General features: G+C 40.9%; 1 protein-coding gene across 1 annotated transcript in view; it reads left to right on the top strand.

The window, feature by feature from the left end:
- The window catches only part of CTSC (cathepsin C), a 40,841-nt gene extending 22,614 nt beyond the window's left edge, over positions 1-18,227 (top strand). The window contains exons 4-7 of the mRNA XM_010847204.1: positions 4,236-4,391; positions 8,686-8,801; positions 15,096-15,227; positions 17,242-18,227. Coding sequence (XP_010845506.1) covers positions 4,236-4,391; positions 8,686-8,801; positions 15,096-15,227; positions 17,242-17,744 — 907 coding nt within the window. The 3' untranslated portion in view covers positions 17,745-18,227. The remainder of the gene's footprint in view (positions 1-4,235; positions 4,392-8,685; positions 8,802-15,095; positions 15,228-17,241) is intronic.
- Positions 18,228-18,576: the final 349 nt, after the last annotated feature.

Here is an 18,576-nt window from a genome sequence, read left to right as displayed (position 1 = left end):
TGTGGTCATGTATGGATGTGAGAGTTGGACTGTGAAGAAGGCTGAGTGCTGAAGAATTGATGCTTTTGAAGTGTGGTGTTGGAGAAGACTCTTGAGAGTCCCTTGGACTGCAAGGAGATCCAACCAGTCCATTCTAAAGGAGATCAGTCCTGGGTGTTCACTGGAAGGACTGATGCTGAAGCTGAAACTCCACTTTGGCCACCTCATGCAAAGAGCTGACTCATTTGAAAAGACCCTGATGCTGGGAAAGATTGAGGGCAGCAGGAGAAGGGGGCGACAGAAGATACAATGGTTGGATGGCATCACTGATTCGATGGAGATGAGTTTGAGTAAACTCCAGGAGTTGGTGATGGACAGGGAAGCCTGGTATGCTGCAGTCCATGGAGTCACAGAGACATGACTGAGTGACTGAACTAATTCTAATACAGAAAAATCATTTTATTATTGTCATATAATAAGATGTGGGCTTCTCAGATGGCCCTAGTGGTAAAGAACCCACCTGTCAGTGTGGGAGACATAAGGGACATGAGTTTGATACCTGGGCCAGGAAGATCCCTTGGAGCGTGGAATGGCAACCCACTCCAGTATTCTTTCCTGGAAAATCCCATGGACAGAGGAGCCTGGTGGGCTACAGTCCTTGGGATTGCAAAGAATTGGACAAGACTGAAGTGACTTCACAGCACAGCACAATAAGATGTTGCAGAATCCTTGCAGATACATATGTTTATTTTGCATCAAATATAGGTGATACTAATCTAACATAAATCTTAAGGCAATAATAACTGAATTTCAGGTTCTTAGTATTTATGTAGTATATTTGCTGAGGCTAACATAACAGATTACACAGACTGGGTTAAGCAACAGAGATTTATTTTCTCATAGTTCTGGAGGCTGTAAGTCCAAGGTCACAGCGTCAGCAGGTTTGATTTCTTCTGAGGGCTCTGTCCTTGGCTTGCAGATGGCTGCTAACAGTTGTCCCTACACAGTCAGCCTGTAAGTGTTCTAATCTCCATTTCTTATAAGTATACCAGTCATGTGAGCTTCCCAGGTGGCTCAGTGGTAAAGAATCCACCTGCTAATTGCAGGAGATGCAAGAGACTTGGGTTTGATCCTGGGTCGGGAAAATCCCTTGGAGAAGGAAATGGCAACCTGCTCCAGTATTCTTGCCTGGGAAATCCCAGGGACAGAGGAGCCTGGCAGCCTTTAGTCCATGGGGTCACAAAGTGTGACATGACTGAGCAAACACACACACAAATACCAGTCATACTGGAGTAGAGCCCATCCATGTGACCTCATTTAACCTTGATGTCCTCTTTAAAGGCCATGTCTCAATATAGTCACATTCTGATACGCTGAAGGTTAGGACATGAACACATGAATTTAGCTTATAACAGACAGTTAATATTTTTCTTAAGTCAGGTCCAGTGTAAGTCACTGTGAACCACACAAGAGATTTCAAACTTTATTAGTTTGGAAGGAAAAGATAAATATTATTGGTAGAAGACTTTGTGTTTTATTTGACTGTGAAATCCCCTGGAAGTGTGTATGAGCAGATCACCCAAAGCCAGGCCACACAGGCAGTGAAGGGCTCTGCAGCAGAAAAGGGGGACGTGAGTTCAAAGAGGACGGATTGCTCTTGTCTGGGGAGGCACCCCCCCACTCGAGATTTAGACCAATTCATCCCCTCCATTTTGAACATAGATTTTAAGTTGCTTTGCTTGGCTTGACCTTTGAGTGACTCATTTCCTGTGAAGCTGCTCACTTTTCACCCTGCCATTTAGGATATAAAGGAAATGGCAACCCACTCCAGTGTTCTTGCCTGGGACGGAGAATCCCAGGGATGGAGGAGCCTGGTGGGCTGCCGTCTATGGGGTCGCACAGAGTCGGACACGACTGAAGCGACTTAGCAGCAGCAGCAGCAGTGTACTGTGTACTTTTCTGATATTTCAAGCATTGCCTCATTTAGTGAAGAAGCTACAACCAGAGAGCTCAGAATCTATGTTGCCTCAGTTGGAAAATAAACATTTAGGACCTAAGTTACCATCAACGTCTCTTTCAGCTCTTAATGATCAGATCTCAAAATAGATATTTACAATTTAAAAACGTGTTTCTTTTGGTGTTTGAGAAGACTCTTGAGAGTCCCTTGGACTGCAAGGAGATCCAACCAGTCCATCCTAAAGGAATTTAGTCCTGAATATTCATTAGAAGGATTGATGCTGAACCTGAAACTCCAATACTTTGGACAACTAATGCAAAGAACTGACTCATTGGTAAAGACCCTGATGCTGGGAAGGATTGAAGGCAGGAGGAGAAGAGGACAACAGAGGATAAGATGGTTGCATGGCATCACTGACTCCACGGCCATGAGTTTGAGTAAGCTCTGGGAGTTCATGATGGACAGGGAGGCCTGGTGTAGGCCTGCTGCAGTCCATGGGGTTGCAAAGAGTCGGACGCAACTGAGGAACTGAACTGAACTGAACCTGTGTCTTAAGAAAAAACAACTGTAGCTGGTTTTTATTGTTTGTTAGCTTGTCAGAAATAGAATACAGACAGTTTTATGCTTAATAAATGTACCTCTCTGTTTTCACATTTTGAAAAATGTGGGAAAGTACTTTGATAAAAACATTGAAAAACATTGTCAATGTGGTTGCACATTTTTGTTATTATTTCTAATGCTTCCAGGTTATTTGGCTATATCTCAATACTCTGTGAACATCTCTCTCTGTGAATGAAAAGAGAAAGAAAAGTTCACAGTATGCCTAAAGTTACTCAGGTTAGGTATATCTTGCTTTGTATAACTGAATGTTAATGGAAGTTATACACTCACTATATGTATAACTTATAGTGAATATAACTTATATAATAAGTTATATAATATGTAATAACTTACATAATATAACATAGTAAGTATAACTTATTCACTATATGTATAACTTATATGTATATATAGTGTATGAAGTTATCCATACACTGTATGGATAGGAGTCATACTTAAGTCATAGAACCTTTTTTTAGTAGAAATAATGTGGTGAATTCTGTAATTCCTGGCACCTGGCACATAGGTGTAATACATATTTGAGTTAAATGAATGATCAACTCCCTCAGTCTTTTGCCTTTGTAAACATGCTCTTTGTGTATTAGATTTGTTTACATCTCTGTCCAAGCATTTGGCATCAGTTAAACCAGTGCCTCTCAGTATTTAATGTTGCTGTGAATCATCTGGGAATCCTGTTAAAAATGTCTATTCTGATTCAGGTGGCCTGGAATGACATTTAGAGTCTTCATTTCTAGCCAGCTTCCAGGTGCGTCTGCTGATACTGGCTCAGGAACCAAATCTGAGTGACGAGGATATAAACCTTGTCCGAATGGAACAACTTTTTGTTCGTCATGTGGTTACAATACTTGCCTTGCTGTATGTACGTTGAATACAGTTTTGCTGTGCTTCACCCACCCTCTTTTATTATTGCAAAGTTTAAAAGGTGATGTTTGTGTACACAGTTGTATCCAACTCTCTGTAGCCATGGGTTGCCATTCCTGCTCCAAGGGATTTTCCCACCCGAGGGACCACAGCTGAGTTTCTTTTGCCTCCTGCATTGGCAGGCGGATTCTTTCCCACTGTGCCACATACACACATTGAAGACAGTTTTGCTGTCTCCTCCACCCTTTTTTATCATTGCCAAGTTTAAAAGGTACATTGTAGAAATTGTATTAATAGAGGTGTGACTCTATCTTACCACTCAGAGATAACCTTGGTTGTATGTACTTTATATAGTATCAATATAAATATACACTTTCACAAAAATTTGATTCATGCTGTGTCAACTTCTTTGATAGTCTGCTTTTTTGTCTAATATAGTGTGAACATTCTCCCATATCACTAAATAATCTTCCAGACATTTTTACTGAATAAACTGTATAGCAAACGAAGTGCCATTATTCATTTAATCCATTGTTTGTTTTAGAATTTATGTTTATAATCTATTACTAGTATAAAAGTGTTTCACTGAGCATCGTTATACAGTTATCTTAGTTCACTTAAATTTTATTTTCATAGGACATATTCCAGTTCTAGGCTGTGGATATAAATGTAGAGATATAGAGACTGATATACCCAGTTGCCTTCCTGAAAGGTTATATCACTTTACACTCAAGCTCAGAGTATGAATGCCTATTTTAATGGAATCTGTTTATATCAGTAAAGAGTGTATGTGAAGCTATCTTACTTTTCTTGGCAGGTATTCTAATAGGCTCTACAGATATAACCATGACTTTGTGAAAGCTATCAATGCCATTCAGAAGTCTTGGACTGCAGCCCCATACATGGAATATGAGACTCTTACCCTAAAAGAGATGATTAGGAGAGGTGGTGGCCATAGCCGGAGAATTCCAAGGTAATAAAACATATCTCTTTATCATGAATAAAGATATATGTTGATTGATATCTTCCCTTCTAACCAGCCCTCCTTGCGATGCTCACTATTTTATTGGTTATCCCAGCTTAGATGTTTATGTTATCTTTTCTCTGACCGTGCCCCTCTCCTATTCATACATGTCCTGATGTTCTCCAGGCCCTATTTATGGGCTTTGCTTTCACGGCATCTTCTGCCTGCTTTGCTCTCTTTGCATTTCTCCACTTTGGCTTGAGGGCTTTGTCGTCTCTTGCCTGTATGATGGATCCGCTTCCTGTCTTCTGTCCTTTTGATCTCTTTCCCTCCCTGTCCCCATTCTTAGCCATTCTATGAAATACTGCCAGTTACATCTTCCTATATTCAGCTGTGATCGGGTTACTACCTGTTGTCTAAGGAATACATTTAGTCTGGTAATCAAAACCATCTAAATTTGACCATAACTCTGTTTACACCTTGACCTGCTTTCAAACAATATGACAAAAAATTACTGAAAACTTTCATCTACCACCATTCATGAAACTTTCTTTGCCTCACATACCCCTGAACTGGCCTATAAAAACCATTGGCAAAAATCAATTTGCCACCGGTAAAAATCTCAAAATCCTTTTTCAGTTTTGAGGTCCAGCAAAAAAAAAAAAAAGTTACATATTTATCAATATACTTCTCCTGCCTTCAGCCAGAAGTGGCATTTCCTATCTTAGTTTACGTACCCCATGATATGCATCTGATGGGAAATTATATCATTCTTTGAATTTATATAGTCAGCAGTTTGGTAGATTTATTTTATACCCTGAAAACTATAGCTGAGTTTAGCATATGTAGTCCCTTGCTGCTGCTGAGTCGCTTCAGTCGTGTCCGACTCTGTGCAACCCCATGATGGCAGCATCAGGCTCCCCCATCCCTGGGATTCTCCAGGCAAGAACACTGGAGTGGGTTGCCATTTCCTTCCATTAACATTTATTAAATGACCAACGACGTTCTTGTAATGCCATACCTTGCTGCAGGAGAAATTGATGTAACTGAAGGGTAGGAAAACCAATTGGAAAAGTTAATGGAACTCAAAAGTTGTGTAGATAGGTTATTTTCTTTTAGTATATTGAAGCATTTTCTAATATTCAGAGAATATAATGATTATTTTCTTAATAGCTATAGAGTCCTTTGGTCAAGTTTTATTGTTTAAACAGACCACTGATAGATTAATGGTTAACTAAAATACATTGCTGGCCGAATGCCAGACTGGATGAATAACAAGCTAGAATCAAGATCGCTGGGAGAAATATCAACAATTCAGATACGCAAATGATACCACTGTAATGGCAGAAAGTGAAGAGGAACTAGAGAGCCTCTTGATGAAGGTGAAAGGGGAGAGTGAAAAAGCTGGCTTAAAACTCAACGTTTAAAAAACTAAGATCATGTCATACGGTCCTACCATTTCATGACAAATAGAAGGGGAAAAAGTGGAAGCAGTGACAGAGTTAATTTTCTTGGGCTCCAAAATCACTGAGGACGGTGACTGCAGCCATGAAATTAAAAGATGCTTGCTCCTTGGGAGGAAAGTTATGACAAATCTAGACAGTGTATTGAAAAGCAGAGATATCACTTTGCCAACAAAGGTCCGTATAGTCAAAGCTATGGTTTTTCCAGTAGTCATATACAGATGTGAGAGTTGGATGATAAAGAATGCTGAATGCCGAAGAACTGGTGCTTTTGAATCGTGCTAGGGAATACTCTTGAGAGTCCCTCGGACTGTAAGGAGATCAAGCTGGTCAATCCTAAAGGAAATCAACCCTAAATATTCATTGGAAAGACTGTCGCTGAAGCTGCAATACTTTGGGCACCTGATGCAAAGAGCCAACCCATTGGAAAAGATCCTGATGCTGGGAAAGATTGAGGGCAGGAGGAGAAGGGGGTGTCAGAGGATGAGATGATTAAATAGCATCACCTATTCAGTGGACATGAATTTGAGCAAACTCCAGGAGATAGTGGAGGACAGAGGAGCCTGGCGTACTGCAGTCTATGGCATCATAAAGAGTAGGACAGAACTTGGCAAATGAACAACAATAAAATTCATTGCTAAGTTTTTCTTCTGCAGACTAATAATCATAATCTGGCATTTTTCTACTCTGAGACTGTATGGAGTTTTTGCCTGTCCGACTGATAGCATTCTCTCATAATTCTACCACTCTCTCTCAAAAAAAATTTTGTATAATGTTTCTCATAGCGTATTCTAAGGAGTGGACTAGTCTACGAGATGTTCTGGTTAGTCAAAACTCAAAAAGGGAGTGTATTGTATCCCTTCTCAGATTTACTAAAGTGAAAGAGTCATCCTGTGTCTGTGTGAGACGGAAAGTTGAGAGCTGTTCAGTAGCAATCCAGAGGAGCCCCCAGAGGAGATGTGATCAGTGTTGGAACCTTAGGGAGACCAGGGCTCCTATCTGAAAGATTTGAGCCGGAGACCCAACTGCATTGCCACGTGTCAGATGCCATGTTTCTGAAGAACTCCTGAAGAGAGTTTCTGAAGAACTTTGAATTTTTCTCTTTCCACCCAACCACCTTGGTTTTAGAGAAGAGATAGATTTATGAAGCCCTGTTTTTAAGGCTAATAAGTGTCCATAGAAGGTTTAGGATAAGAAGATAGAAGTGGGAAATGTCGAAGCCAGACACTGTGGTCTAGCTGCCTGATTTTCAGTAGCACTTTTGTATATGTGTTAGATCTGCTGAAAGTGACATAGTAGAAACTCAGCGATTCTTAACCTGAAACTCTGAAACTGAACCTGCTCAAATTGGAGAAAAATGTACCGTTTATGGACATCTCTCTGAGTGAGTCCAGAGCTTTCTCCGAATTCTTAAAAGCATCTGGACCCAAAGATGAAGAGCCAATAATGTACAGTGTGCCTATGATGTCTGTAATTCTCACTTCTCCGCCACCCAGCGTCCTCTTTCACTCACTTCATTTTCATACCATTGAGCTTCATTTGTCACGTTGCTTTTATTCTGTGTGTGCATTGATAAATGGATAAATGCATTGATAAATGGATAAACACTGTGCCTATAGGATGTAGGAAGAAGGAAGTTAACACTTCAATTGAATGTTTTGTTCACATTTAAGATAGTTACTTAAATGTATCACCAGCATATTTAGTCTTAAAGACATGGATGTTGATGGTCGTGGTAATCACCGTAATAGCTTAATAGCTTATTAAAGACATCCAAGACTAGGTAATGTTTTAAGCACATTAATCATTATTGCATTGAATTATCATAACAGTGCTTAGAGGTAGGTATGACTATGCACATTGTAATAGGAGGTGATCATAGTTTTATGATGTTAAGTTCTTTGACGAGTGTCACACAGCTAGGAAGTGGTGAAGCCATTGTAGTTGTCTTTATGTCTGTCTTTTATCTGTTTATTGACCTGGTTTGCCTTCTTCTACTTACATCCTGTATTTCTCTGCCTTTCACTTCTTTTGTGACTACCATCACCACCCTCCGTAGAGTCAAACATCAGTAATTCCTCTGTTTTCTCTAAAACATTTATAGGCTATCTTCAATTTCCCATATCTACTTTTTTGGGTCAAAATATATGAAAAGAGAATGCTGTTATTTAGGCATACTACAACTAGCAATGGCAATATATAAAACCAGTATTGTTTCATAGGGGAAAATTACTAGATCCTGAAAAATAGATGGGTAATTTTGAGACTTCTCCAGTAGCCAGTGGCTGAGACACTGTGATCCCAGTGCAGGAGGCCTGGGTTCAATCCCTAGTCGAGGAACTAGACCCTACATGTTGGAACTAAAGATCCCGCATGCCACAACTAAGACCACTCATAGCCAAATAAATAAATTGAAAAATAAATAATTGTAACAGTTAAAAAAAAAACAGAAATGGGCAATCTGTATAACTTAGTTGTATAATTGACACATTGTATAATAGATACATTTTTGACTGCAGCCCACCAGGCTCCTCCATCCATGGGATTCTCCATGCAAGAGTACTGAAGTGGGTTGCCATTTCCTTCTCCAAGGTATCTTCCCAACCCAGGGATGGAACCCACATTGTAGGCAGACACTTTACGGTCTGAGTCACCAGGGAAGTCCATAATAGATACATTTTTGTATAATAGAAACACTGAAACACTGATGGACAAGTGTTCTTTGGATCTGAATCTACATCCAAGCCAGCCAGGTGGTTGAAATTATGGGATTAAAGGTTAGGAAATCATCCTCAAAGGAAAGACTGTACATTGATGTCAAGTGTCTATTTCCATCCTAGGCCCAAACCTGCACCAATCACTGCTGAAATACAGAAAAAGATTTTGCATTTGCCAACATCCTGGGATTGGAGAAATGTTCATGGTATCAATTTTGTTACTCCCGTTCGAAACCAAGGTAAAAAAAATGTCTGATTTTTTTTCTTTTTTATTAAATCATTCTGAAATGTTTATTGAACATTTACTATGTACCAGGCTCTCACATTCTGGGGGTACAGAGATGAAACTGGTATGATCTACATTAGTGAAGAAATAGAAAATCTATAGCTAATGAATAAATCTAATGAATACACACTTCTTCTTTTTGTATCCTTGACAGACACTGGTAATACCTGATCTCTCCAGCTGAGCTCAGCATTTCTTCAGTGTCCTCAGTATGTGTTCCAGATAGCTAGTGATATTCATTAGAGTGGTATATAAGCCAAACTCATTTGCACTCCAGATTACGGAGACTTGTACAGAAGCAAAGAACTGCAGCTAAAATTAGTCTTTCTTGTCTTCTGCAGGTGGTTTGTTGGAATCTTTCATTTTTTTAACTGAAATATAGTTGACTTAGAATGCTGTATTAGTTTCAAGTGTACAGCAGAGTGATTCAGTTTATATATACTTTTTCAGATTCTTTTCCATTATAGTTTAAGATATTGCATATGTGATATGAATAAGTGATCCCATACGTTATTTGTCTTTCTCTGTGATTCACTTGGGCTTCCCCTGTAGCTCAGCTGGTAAAGAATCCACCTGCAATATAGGAGACCCTGGTTCGATTCTTAGGTTGGGAAGATCCCTTGGAGAAGGGATAGGCTACCAGCTCAGTATTCTTGGGCTTTCCTGGTGCTTGGGCTTTCCTTGGGCTTTTCAGTCTGTAAAGAACGCCTGCAGTGCAGGAGACCTGGGTTCGATCCCTGGTTTGGGAAGAGCCCCTGGAGGAGGGCATGGCAACCCGCTTCAGTATTCATGCCTGGAGAATTCCGATGAAAGAGGAGCCTGGAGGGCTGATTTACTTAGTATGAGAATCTCTAGGTTCATCCATGTTGCTACAAATTGCATTATTTCATTCTTTTCCTATGGCTGAGTAATACTCCACTGTGTGTGTGTGTGTGTGTGTATATATATATATATACACACGCACACACGTATCTTCTTTATTCTGGAATCCTTCTTTAAGTATCCACCTACTCTCCCCCCACCCCTCCCCCATCATTAGTCTAATTATAGGAGCCCAGAAAATGAATCCTTAATTTTTTTTGCTGATGAAGTAGATTTTTTGAATTGCGTAAGGATCTTTCAATTAACTTTACATCAGGATATGACATATAATGGTAAGTATTAACTCAGCTTCCCGGTGGAATGTTTACCAGCATTATCACTATAATTGCATTTTGTCAGTTGTTTCTGAAAATTAGATACAGTATGAGTAGATTTAATAATGTTGCCTCTAATAGCACTTGAGAGCAAATTATCTTAGCCTAAATTTTAGCCAACAATGATTGGAGAATCATTTATACAACGCTCAGGTTTATTACTTCTAAGCTCGTTTTGAAGACAATTGTAGTACGCAGGACTGATTTGTTACTATAAAGTGGGTATAGTATTTGCTGTCTGGAAACATTCTGATGGTGTCTCCTGAAAGGATTATAAATTAATAACACCCAAAGATAAATTTTCCTTCCCCTTTCCTAAAAAATCAGTAATCAGCCTCTGCCAGTTCTCAGTATTCACCACCACCCCTTCAGTTCATGCCCACTGCATTCTTAGAGAGTGTTCTGAATATACGGGGCTTTAGGCAAGTCTTGCAACGGCAGGGTTCCTGTCCTTTATCTGACACTGGAGGTCTCATCTCTTTGTCTTTCCTTTGTGCCAGTTATTCTTGGCCTCTTTGGCTCCAGAGAAAGTGTGGGTCCTGAAATCCATCCCTACCTTTCTTGGGACAGCTTCTTTGAAAATGAGGGATTGGAAATTTAAAGGTGATTGAGAAATGAGTGGAAAGTCAGTTAAAAAGATTTGATGTTAAGAGAGGATTAAGATTTATTCTGTCATCAAATAGGTTTCCTGTCCTTACTGGAGAGGATTAAGTAGACTTCCCTGGTGGCTCAGATGGTAAAGTGTCTGTCTACAATGCAGGAGACCCAGGTTTGATCCCTGGGTGGGGAAGATCCACTGGAGGAGGAAATGGCAATCCACTCCAGTACTATTGCCTGGAAAATCCCATGGACAGAGGAGTCTGGTAGGCAGCAGTCCATAGGGTCGCAAAGAGTCGGACACGTTTGAGCGACTTCACTTCTACACGTTGATTGTCGAGGGCTTAGCACATGGCTGTTCCCACTGTGTTGTGTTTATAGGGTATCCAACATGTCAGGAATTTTTGTTTAAAGGCTGAGGATATGAAGACTAATATGATACAGTCCTTTGTCCTAGAGACTACAGCTTAGCAAGACTTACAAACAAAACATTAAGATACAATATAACTGCTTTAAGTAGGGCGCTTAAAAAATTCATTCAGAGAAGGCTGGAGGAAAAATTTAGCTCAGCTCACTTCCCAAAAAGGTTTAATTGACTAGTGATGAGATAATAATTCGAAGGAAATCAGACTTTCCAATCCCAGATTCTCTGACAGTGTCTCTCTTGTAGCTGAGTAAAAGCTCTTGTTGTCTGTAATATTCCATATTCTTTGAGTGTTATAAATATGGTTTGTATAGACATGGGCAGTTTAAAAACAGAGGGCTTTGAGTGATTCATTGCTTTTAAATTGAGCCCTCATCTGTGGTATCTTCTCAGATATCTGAGAAAATAATGTACACTGGGTACACGGAGGTTCCTCTTTGGACTTCTTTGTGGTGTTCTGTACTTTATGAAAAAAATTATTTTCTCTTCCTACTAACTGGGCTACTTGGAAGTTTCCACTAACTTAAATACACCAGCGTCCTATAGAATTCAAAATTACCCGCAGTTCAGGGAACTCACAACTTTTCTCTATTCAGAGAGCAAATTAAGAGTAATGAAAAACAAAAAAAACAAAAAAATTCCTGGGTAGGGGGATAAACCTTTACCCTAAACTTGTTAGGGTAAGTTTAAGCACCAGCCTTATAGCTAAGGTCTACTTTGCATGTGAGAGGGAAGAGAGCTAGGAAATTGGAAGAGACGGACTTTGCTTGTTCATCTCCCAGTTGTGCTGTCTTTATTACTGTGTCTTCAAGAGAGAAGGGGAGTGTCTTTCAGGTCACATTAATTGGGAAATGCAGAGTGGCTTCCTAACTTTAAAACTCTAGTTCATCTGAGTCCTGTTCTAACTATTGTTTCTACTAAAGCTGGAAGGCAGGGGCCTTAAACTGTTCCACCCTATTCCTTTTACACCCAAGATGACAAGAAATGTCAGAAAGGTCAAGTGAATTGCCCAGTCATATAGCTGACTGATGGGGTGAGCAGGAAGGGCAAAAAGGAATCCTGGCTCCTTACTACCGGCTCAGTGTGTTCACCACTGTTAGAAGGTGAAGGCTGAGAACTGACACGCAGGTAAGCCATGTGGCAATCACATTATCTATTTTAAGACTGTGGAAACTTGATTACTGCAGAACTCTGCCTGGGCCAACTCCCCTTCTTATTCTTTTCTTGTTGTTGTTTAGTTGCTAAGTCTGACTCTTTTTCGACCCCATGTACTGTAGCCCGCCAGGCTCCTCTGTCCATGGGATTTTCCAGGCAAGAACACTGGAGTGGGTTGCCATTTCCTCCTCCAGGGCATCCTCCCAGCCCAAGAACTGAACTCTTATCTCCTGCATTGGTGAGCTGATTCTTAACCAGGAAAGCCCTCCTATTCTTTCTTGCCCTGTAATCTTAAGAGAAAAGGGTCCTTTTGGAAGCTAGACTCTGGCCTTGACTTTTGAAGAGATGTTAATTACTTCAGCAGCTGACCTTTTGGGAACATCAGAGGCTTGAGGAAGATTATTTCCTTCCCTCCTTCTAATTTCTCTGGTAATAGCACATTCTGAGTCCTGGAATGGACATGTGGCCTGTCCCTCCCACGATACTGGATAGGCTGATAATGAAGGTTTAATACTTAAAGCCAAGAGAGTTATTTCCGTGACTGCCATGGGCCAAGACTGCTAAATGGCCAAATTGGGATTGTTTCTAGACTCTCCTGTGACACTACTTAAGTCTCATGAAAGGAACATTGGCTTTGCCATTTACTGTCACTCACCTAGTTCTCTGACTTTCTATCATGTGAAAGAGGAGTCCTAAGGGTAGTAGTATTTAGATGGCTTCCAAAACAAAATGGACAAGTTAATTTTGGTCTGCCGAGTAATTGGAAGGTGGGGAAAGGAAATTTGAGAATTCTTTAAAGTAGATATGGATCTGCAAATGGAAGAAAACGGTATTCCTGTGTTAGGAGGCAGCTAGGTGCTGGCATCTGCCGCCCTTTAGTTTGGTGACTGGCCAGGCCATTGCCTCTTTCTGAGTCTCCGTGTATGCGTTGTCAAGTGAGTAGATTGTACACTAGATGGATTCCAAGGCCCCCTTCCAAATGTTTCTCTTCTAATGGTCACAATTGAGCAAAAGCAGTATGGATAAATCTGAGATGTTTATGGGGAGAATTTTGGGAACCATCAGAAATGGTAGCAGTTAAAGGGTAACAGGGCACTAATAGACTAAAAGTAAATATTGACTGTTTCCATTGAAATAGCTTTCTTTCCTGGCTATAAATATGTGTCTGCTTGTTCATAATCTGACTTCTTTCTACAGAGATGCACTGAGTTCCTTCATTGCATCAAGGTGAAGAAGACAGAGTTCCTGTAAACACTCGAGGAAATTCATAGTTTAGTTTGAGAAAAACAGTATTAAGTAATTCAAGTAGAGTTTAGAATGTTCCCTGGTGGCTCAGATGGTAAAGAATCTGCCTGCAATGTGGGAGACCTGGGTTCAATCCCTGGGTTGGAAAGCTCCCCTGGAGAAGGGAACGGTTACCCCCTCCAGTATTCTTGCCTGGGGAATTCCATGGACAGAGGAGCCTGGCGGGCTACTGTCCACAGGGCCAGAAAGAGTCAGACACAACTGAGCGACTAACACTTTGACTTTCTTTCATAGCACGCCGGAGATGGAGCTTAGAATATCCTGGTGCTCCTTGTTCTTAGGGAAGGACATGAATGAACATTTCCTTGGAGAAGAGAAAAACGATGCCCCTTGTATTTTTAAAGTATAATGTTATGAATATTTTTCTGAGGAAGGCAGTCACTAAATTACTAAATTCAGATTTATTAAAGAGAACAAAGGCAGCATTCTCTTTATGTAGAATGAGTTTTGTTAGTTTTTTGGGGTTTTTTAAGTTACTAGTAAATTGAATAATATATCAACTTCATTTAATTTCCAGTGTCTTGGATGCAGGATACCTGGGTTCAATCCCTGGGTCGACTGAGTGACTAGCTTTCACTTTGGGGGGTTTTGGTACAAGTATATCTCCATGTAGAATTTACATCAATGGCAGAGGTAAAAGAGGCCATGTTATAATAGAGATGTTAAAATTATGTTCATTTCTTCCTGGAATTGTAATAAGTGGAAATCTAGTTTTATTACATACATGCCATATTTTATTCTGTGTATAAATTTCTTCTACTCACATATTGAATCAGATTAAAAAATATCATTATGTAAATTACCTCATAATACAGTATGTTTTTCTTCTTTTGAAGTAGCAACTATATTCCTAGCATATGCTTCGTAAGTAAATTCATTTTGTCTTTGCCAGAGCATTCAGGTATTAAATTAAGCTGTTTTCTTTTCCTTTCTCCCCTACTTCCATCCAACCACTTTTCAATTTATTTTCAATTTCACTACCTCCATCTGCTTTAATATCTTTACTTCCTTATTGAATACATTAAATACCATATTGGTCATTATATAATAATGACTCTTTTTGTTACATTTTCCCTGGTTGAGTCCAACTCTCTATAATGATACACCTATACTTGAGCCATTCTTAGAGTTAATTCCACCCAACAAGTTGCCTTAGAAAACATCTCTCTGGAGATATTTAGAAGCTCAGTTCGTATGTATTCCTCCCTAATTTTCTTTCAACTTGATGACTCAGAATGTTGCAGATGTATCAATACATCATTTCTTCATTATTAAGAATATTGTCAAGTGCTTTGCAGAAGTTAGGAGGTTTTTTCCCTCCCAAAGCATTCTCAAGGAAAGTCCCATGTAGTAATGTTTGCCTTCAGTGAAAAAGCTGAAATCTTAAGATTTGCCTGTAAGGTCAGTAGCGTTCATTGATTGAATCTCCTTTATTGTGCTAATCCTTAGGAACAAAAGCAGCAACACTCAATATAGCTATATTAATGTATTCATCCACTCAGGTTTTCTTTGGCTTTTGTTGAGGGCATCAGAGTCTCTTAGGTTATATGTCTTCCTTTTCCATCACCAGGGTCTTGTGGAAGCTGCTACTCATTTGCTTCTATGGGGATGATGGAAGCAAGAATCCGCATACTAACCAACAACACTCAGACCCCGATCTTGAGTCCTCAGGAGGTTGTGTCTTGCAGTCAGTATGCTCAAGGTAAGTGCTGTGTTTCAGGCACTGTGGAGCTGTGTGTAGTTTGCCATTGTTGGCAAAACCATCAGGATGGTGGGTAGAGAGAGCACAGTGTCTGCTCTCAGAAAACCTGGGTGCAAGTTCTGGCCCTGTCACTCACTACTTAGTGCTTTCTCATGGAACTCACTGTGGCATCCAGCACAGTGTCAGGAATCGCTATAATCTGAGTAAGGACGGGCTCTCTGGAGCCTCTTACATTCATTACCCAAGAGTGGTCAGAACCCCGAGGGAGCAGCTGTTACGCTACATATAGACAGGGGACAGACATGAAGCTGTTCTCTAGGATTTTGAAGACCTCCCAGCTTCTAACTACGAGTTTCAGTTCCAAATAAGGTCTCACTCTGAAACCTAATTCTTATTGAAAGCGTATGAACGCTAGTTTCTCTCTAGAAGGATGTAAAAGTTTTGTACGTAGGCTTTCAGAACAGGGCATATATAAGGTATGTAGAAAGCCAGTGGATTCAGGGAGAAATCGTCTCATTTGGAAGTTTGATGCTGTCATCCCCACCCAGATTTGGCTGCTTGAAAGCTTCTCAGTTCACCAGTGCAACTGCTGGTGTGTAGTTATTTGTCAGTGAGCCTTTTATTCTTCCTGAGATACTTATTAAACACCCACATTGTGACTTCTGGGCCCCGAAGACTCTAAAGTATCAAGAGAGTGACCTCATGAAGCTTACAGTAAAGTGAGGAAAATAGAAATTCAGTGAATATGAGAACAATGAAGGAAAAGTACAGGGTTATGGATGTGTATACAGGCATAGCTTGGTGTGTTGCTCTTCTCAGACACAGTGTGTTTTTACAAATTGAAGGTTTGTGGTGACCTGCGTTGAGCCAGGCTGTCAGCGCCATTTTCCCAGCAGCGTTTGCTCACTTCTTGTCTCTTTGTCACATTTTGGTAATTCTCAAAATGCTTCCAACCCTCCCCCCAGCAAAACTATTATGACTCACTGAATGCTCTGGTGATGGTTAGTGGGTTTTGTTTTGTTTTGTTTTGTTTTGTTTGCAATAGAGCATTTTTAAATTATGGTGTATGTATTGCTTCTTTTGGAAAACATGAACACTTAATAGACTACAGTAAACTGTAAACATAATTCTTATATACCCTGGGAAAACAAAGCATTTGTGTGGCTTTCTTCATTGTGATATTTGCTTTATTGTGGTGATCTGGAACTGAACCTGCAGTGTCTCTGAGATATAATAGGGCCAGGACTGGAGGGAAGGATATGGGGACCTGATTCAGACTTTTCTGCAGGAGACGGTCAGAGAAGACTTCCTTGAGGAAGCGTCTGCCTATTTAATAGTGACAATAATTGCAAGCTTTTATTGCTTTTACGTGACTTAATCCTACGAGGAAGGTGCAAGTGCTATCTATATTTTACAGATAAGTAAACAGAGGTACAGGGAAATTAAATTCTTAACACAGTTTTGGATTTGAATCTACATAGGCTTCAGAGCCTCCCACTTAACCATGAAGCTACCTTCCACATCAGGGGCCAAATAAATGTCTGTCAGATAGATGGGGATGAAAGGGTAGTTAGCTATATGGCTGATGGAAGGGTGAATGGAGCGGTATTTAAGCCAAGAGCAACTTCCAGGGGTGACATAAGAATAGTTAGTGGGCTTCCTTGGTGGCTCAGTGATAAAGAATCCACCTGCCAATGCAGGGGACACGGGTTCTATCCCTGGTCCGGGAAGATCCCACGTGCCACAGGACAGCCGAGACCAGGACCCACAGCTGGGGAGGTGCCCGACAAGAGAGGCCACTGCCATAAGAAGCCCGCCCGCCACAGCTGGAGAGGAGCCCCCGCTCGCCAGGACCGCAGAAGGCCTGCGCGCAGTAACCAAGGCCCGTCACAGCCAAATAGCAAATAAGTCTTTAAAAACAAATTAATGGAGTCGAAAACACGTGAAACGGGACAGTTTCTCCTGTAGCCTTTTCTGACAGACGGTGGTAACCCTGTGTGTTCTTCACCCGCAGGCTGTGAAGGTGGCTTCCCTTACCTCATCGCAGGGAAGTATGCCCAGGACTTCGGGTTGGTGGAAGAGGACTGTTTCCCCTACACAGGCACGGATTCGCCATGCAGACTGAAAGAGCGCTGCTTCCGGTACTATTCCTCCGAGTACCACTACGTGGGCGGTTTCTACGGGGGCTGCAATGAAGCCCTGATGAAGCTTGAGCTGGTCCATCAGGGGCCCATGGCCGTCGCCTTTGAAGTCTACGACGACTTCCTCCACTACCACAAGGGCGTCTACCACCACACGGGGCTGCGAGACCCTTTCAACCCTTTCGAGCTGACCAATCACGCTGTGCTGCTGGTGGGCTATGGCACTGACGCGGCCTCTGGACTGGATTACTGGATTGTTAAAAACAGCTGGGGCACCAGCTGGGGTGAGAACGGTTACTTCCGCATCCGCAGAGGAACCGACGAGTGTGCGATCGAAAGCATAGCACTGGCGGCCACCCCGATTCCTAAGTTGTAGGGTGTACCTCGCAGGGTTTCACGCTGACCACCGCCAGCCAGGAAGGGAAGATGCCTTATTCAGGGACTGGAGACATGTACGGTATTGCTACTGCAGTTTCAAAAGATTATAGATAGCTTCCTGTGAAGATCTGTGCCTTTACAATTAAAAGTGCCCTTGATTTTAATTTTAATACACTTTCCCCCTGAAAAGCAGTCTGCTTTTTCCTCAGTACTCTGTTCAGTGCGGTTTTTATGGAGGATGGTGAGAGACGAAGTAATGGATTTTGCTAATCATTTTGTGATTCAAACGCATGCTGTATTTTAAAAACAATCGACAGAACCACACAGGCTTATTTTTAAATTGTATAAATCATGAGACAATGTGACAATGGTTATTAAAAAAATTTTATAAATATTCAAGTGATATGAAAAAAAGAAAAAATATTCAAGTGATATGTACTATGGAATTTATGTATGTGCTTAAGAGAATTTTTACTCTTGACTCCTTCTGTTATATTTATTTATTTCACATATGTAAATACTTGAAAAAGAAAACTCATTTCAGGGCATCTCCACTAAAAACAAAATTATGAATCTTTACAATAGGGGGTATATGCAATTGAAATCTAGTGAACTGTTCTCCGGTGGCTCAGTGGTAAAAAATCTACATGCAATGCTGGAGACTTAGGAGATGCTATTTCTATGCCTAGATCAGGAAGATTCCCCTGGAGGAGGAAATGGCAACTCATTCCAGTATCACTGCCTGAAGAATCCCATGGACAGAGGAGCTTGGCGGGCTACAGTCCATGGGGTTGCAGAGTCAGACACGACTTAGTGAATGAGCATGCATG

Source organism: Bison bison, unplaced genomic scaffold (assembly GCF_000754665.1).
Source record: "Bison bison bison isolate TAMUID 2011002044 unplaced genomic scaffold, Bison_UMD1.0 scf7180017864245, whole genome shotgun sequence".
NCBI lineage: Eukaryota > Metazoa > Chordata > Mammalia > Artiodactyla > Bovidae > Bison > Bison bison.
The sequence above is the reverse complement of the archived record's forward strand: the minus strand, read 5'-3'. Positions and strand labels throughout refer to the sequence as shown.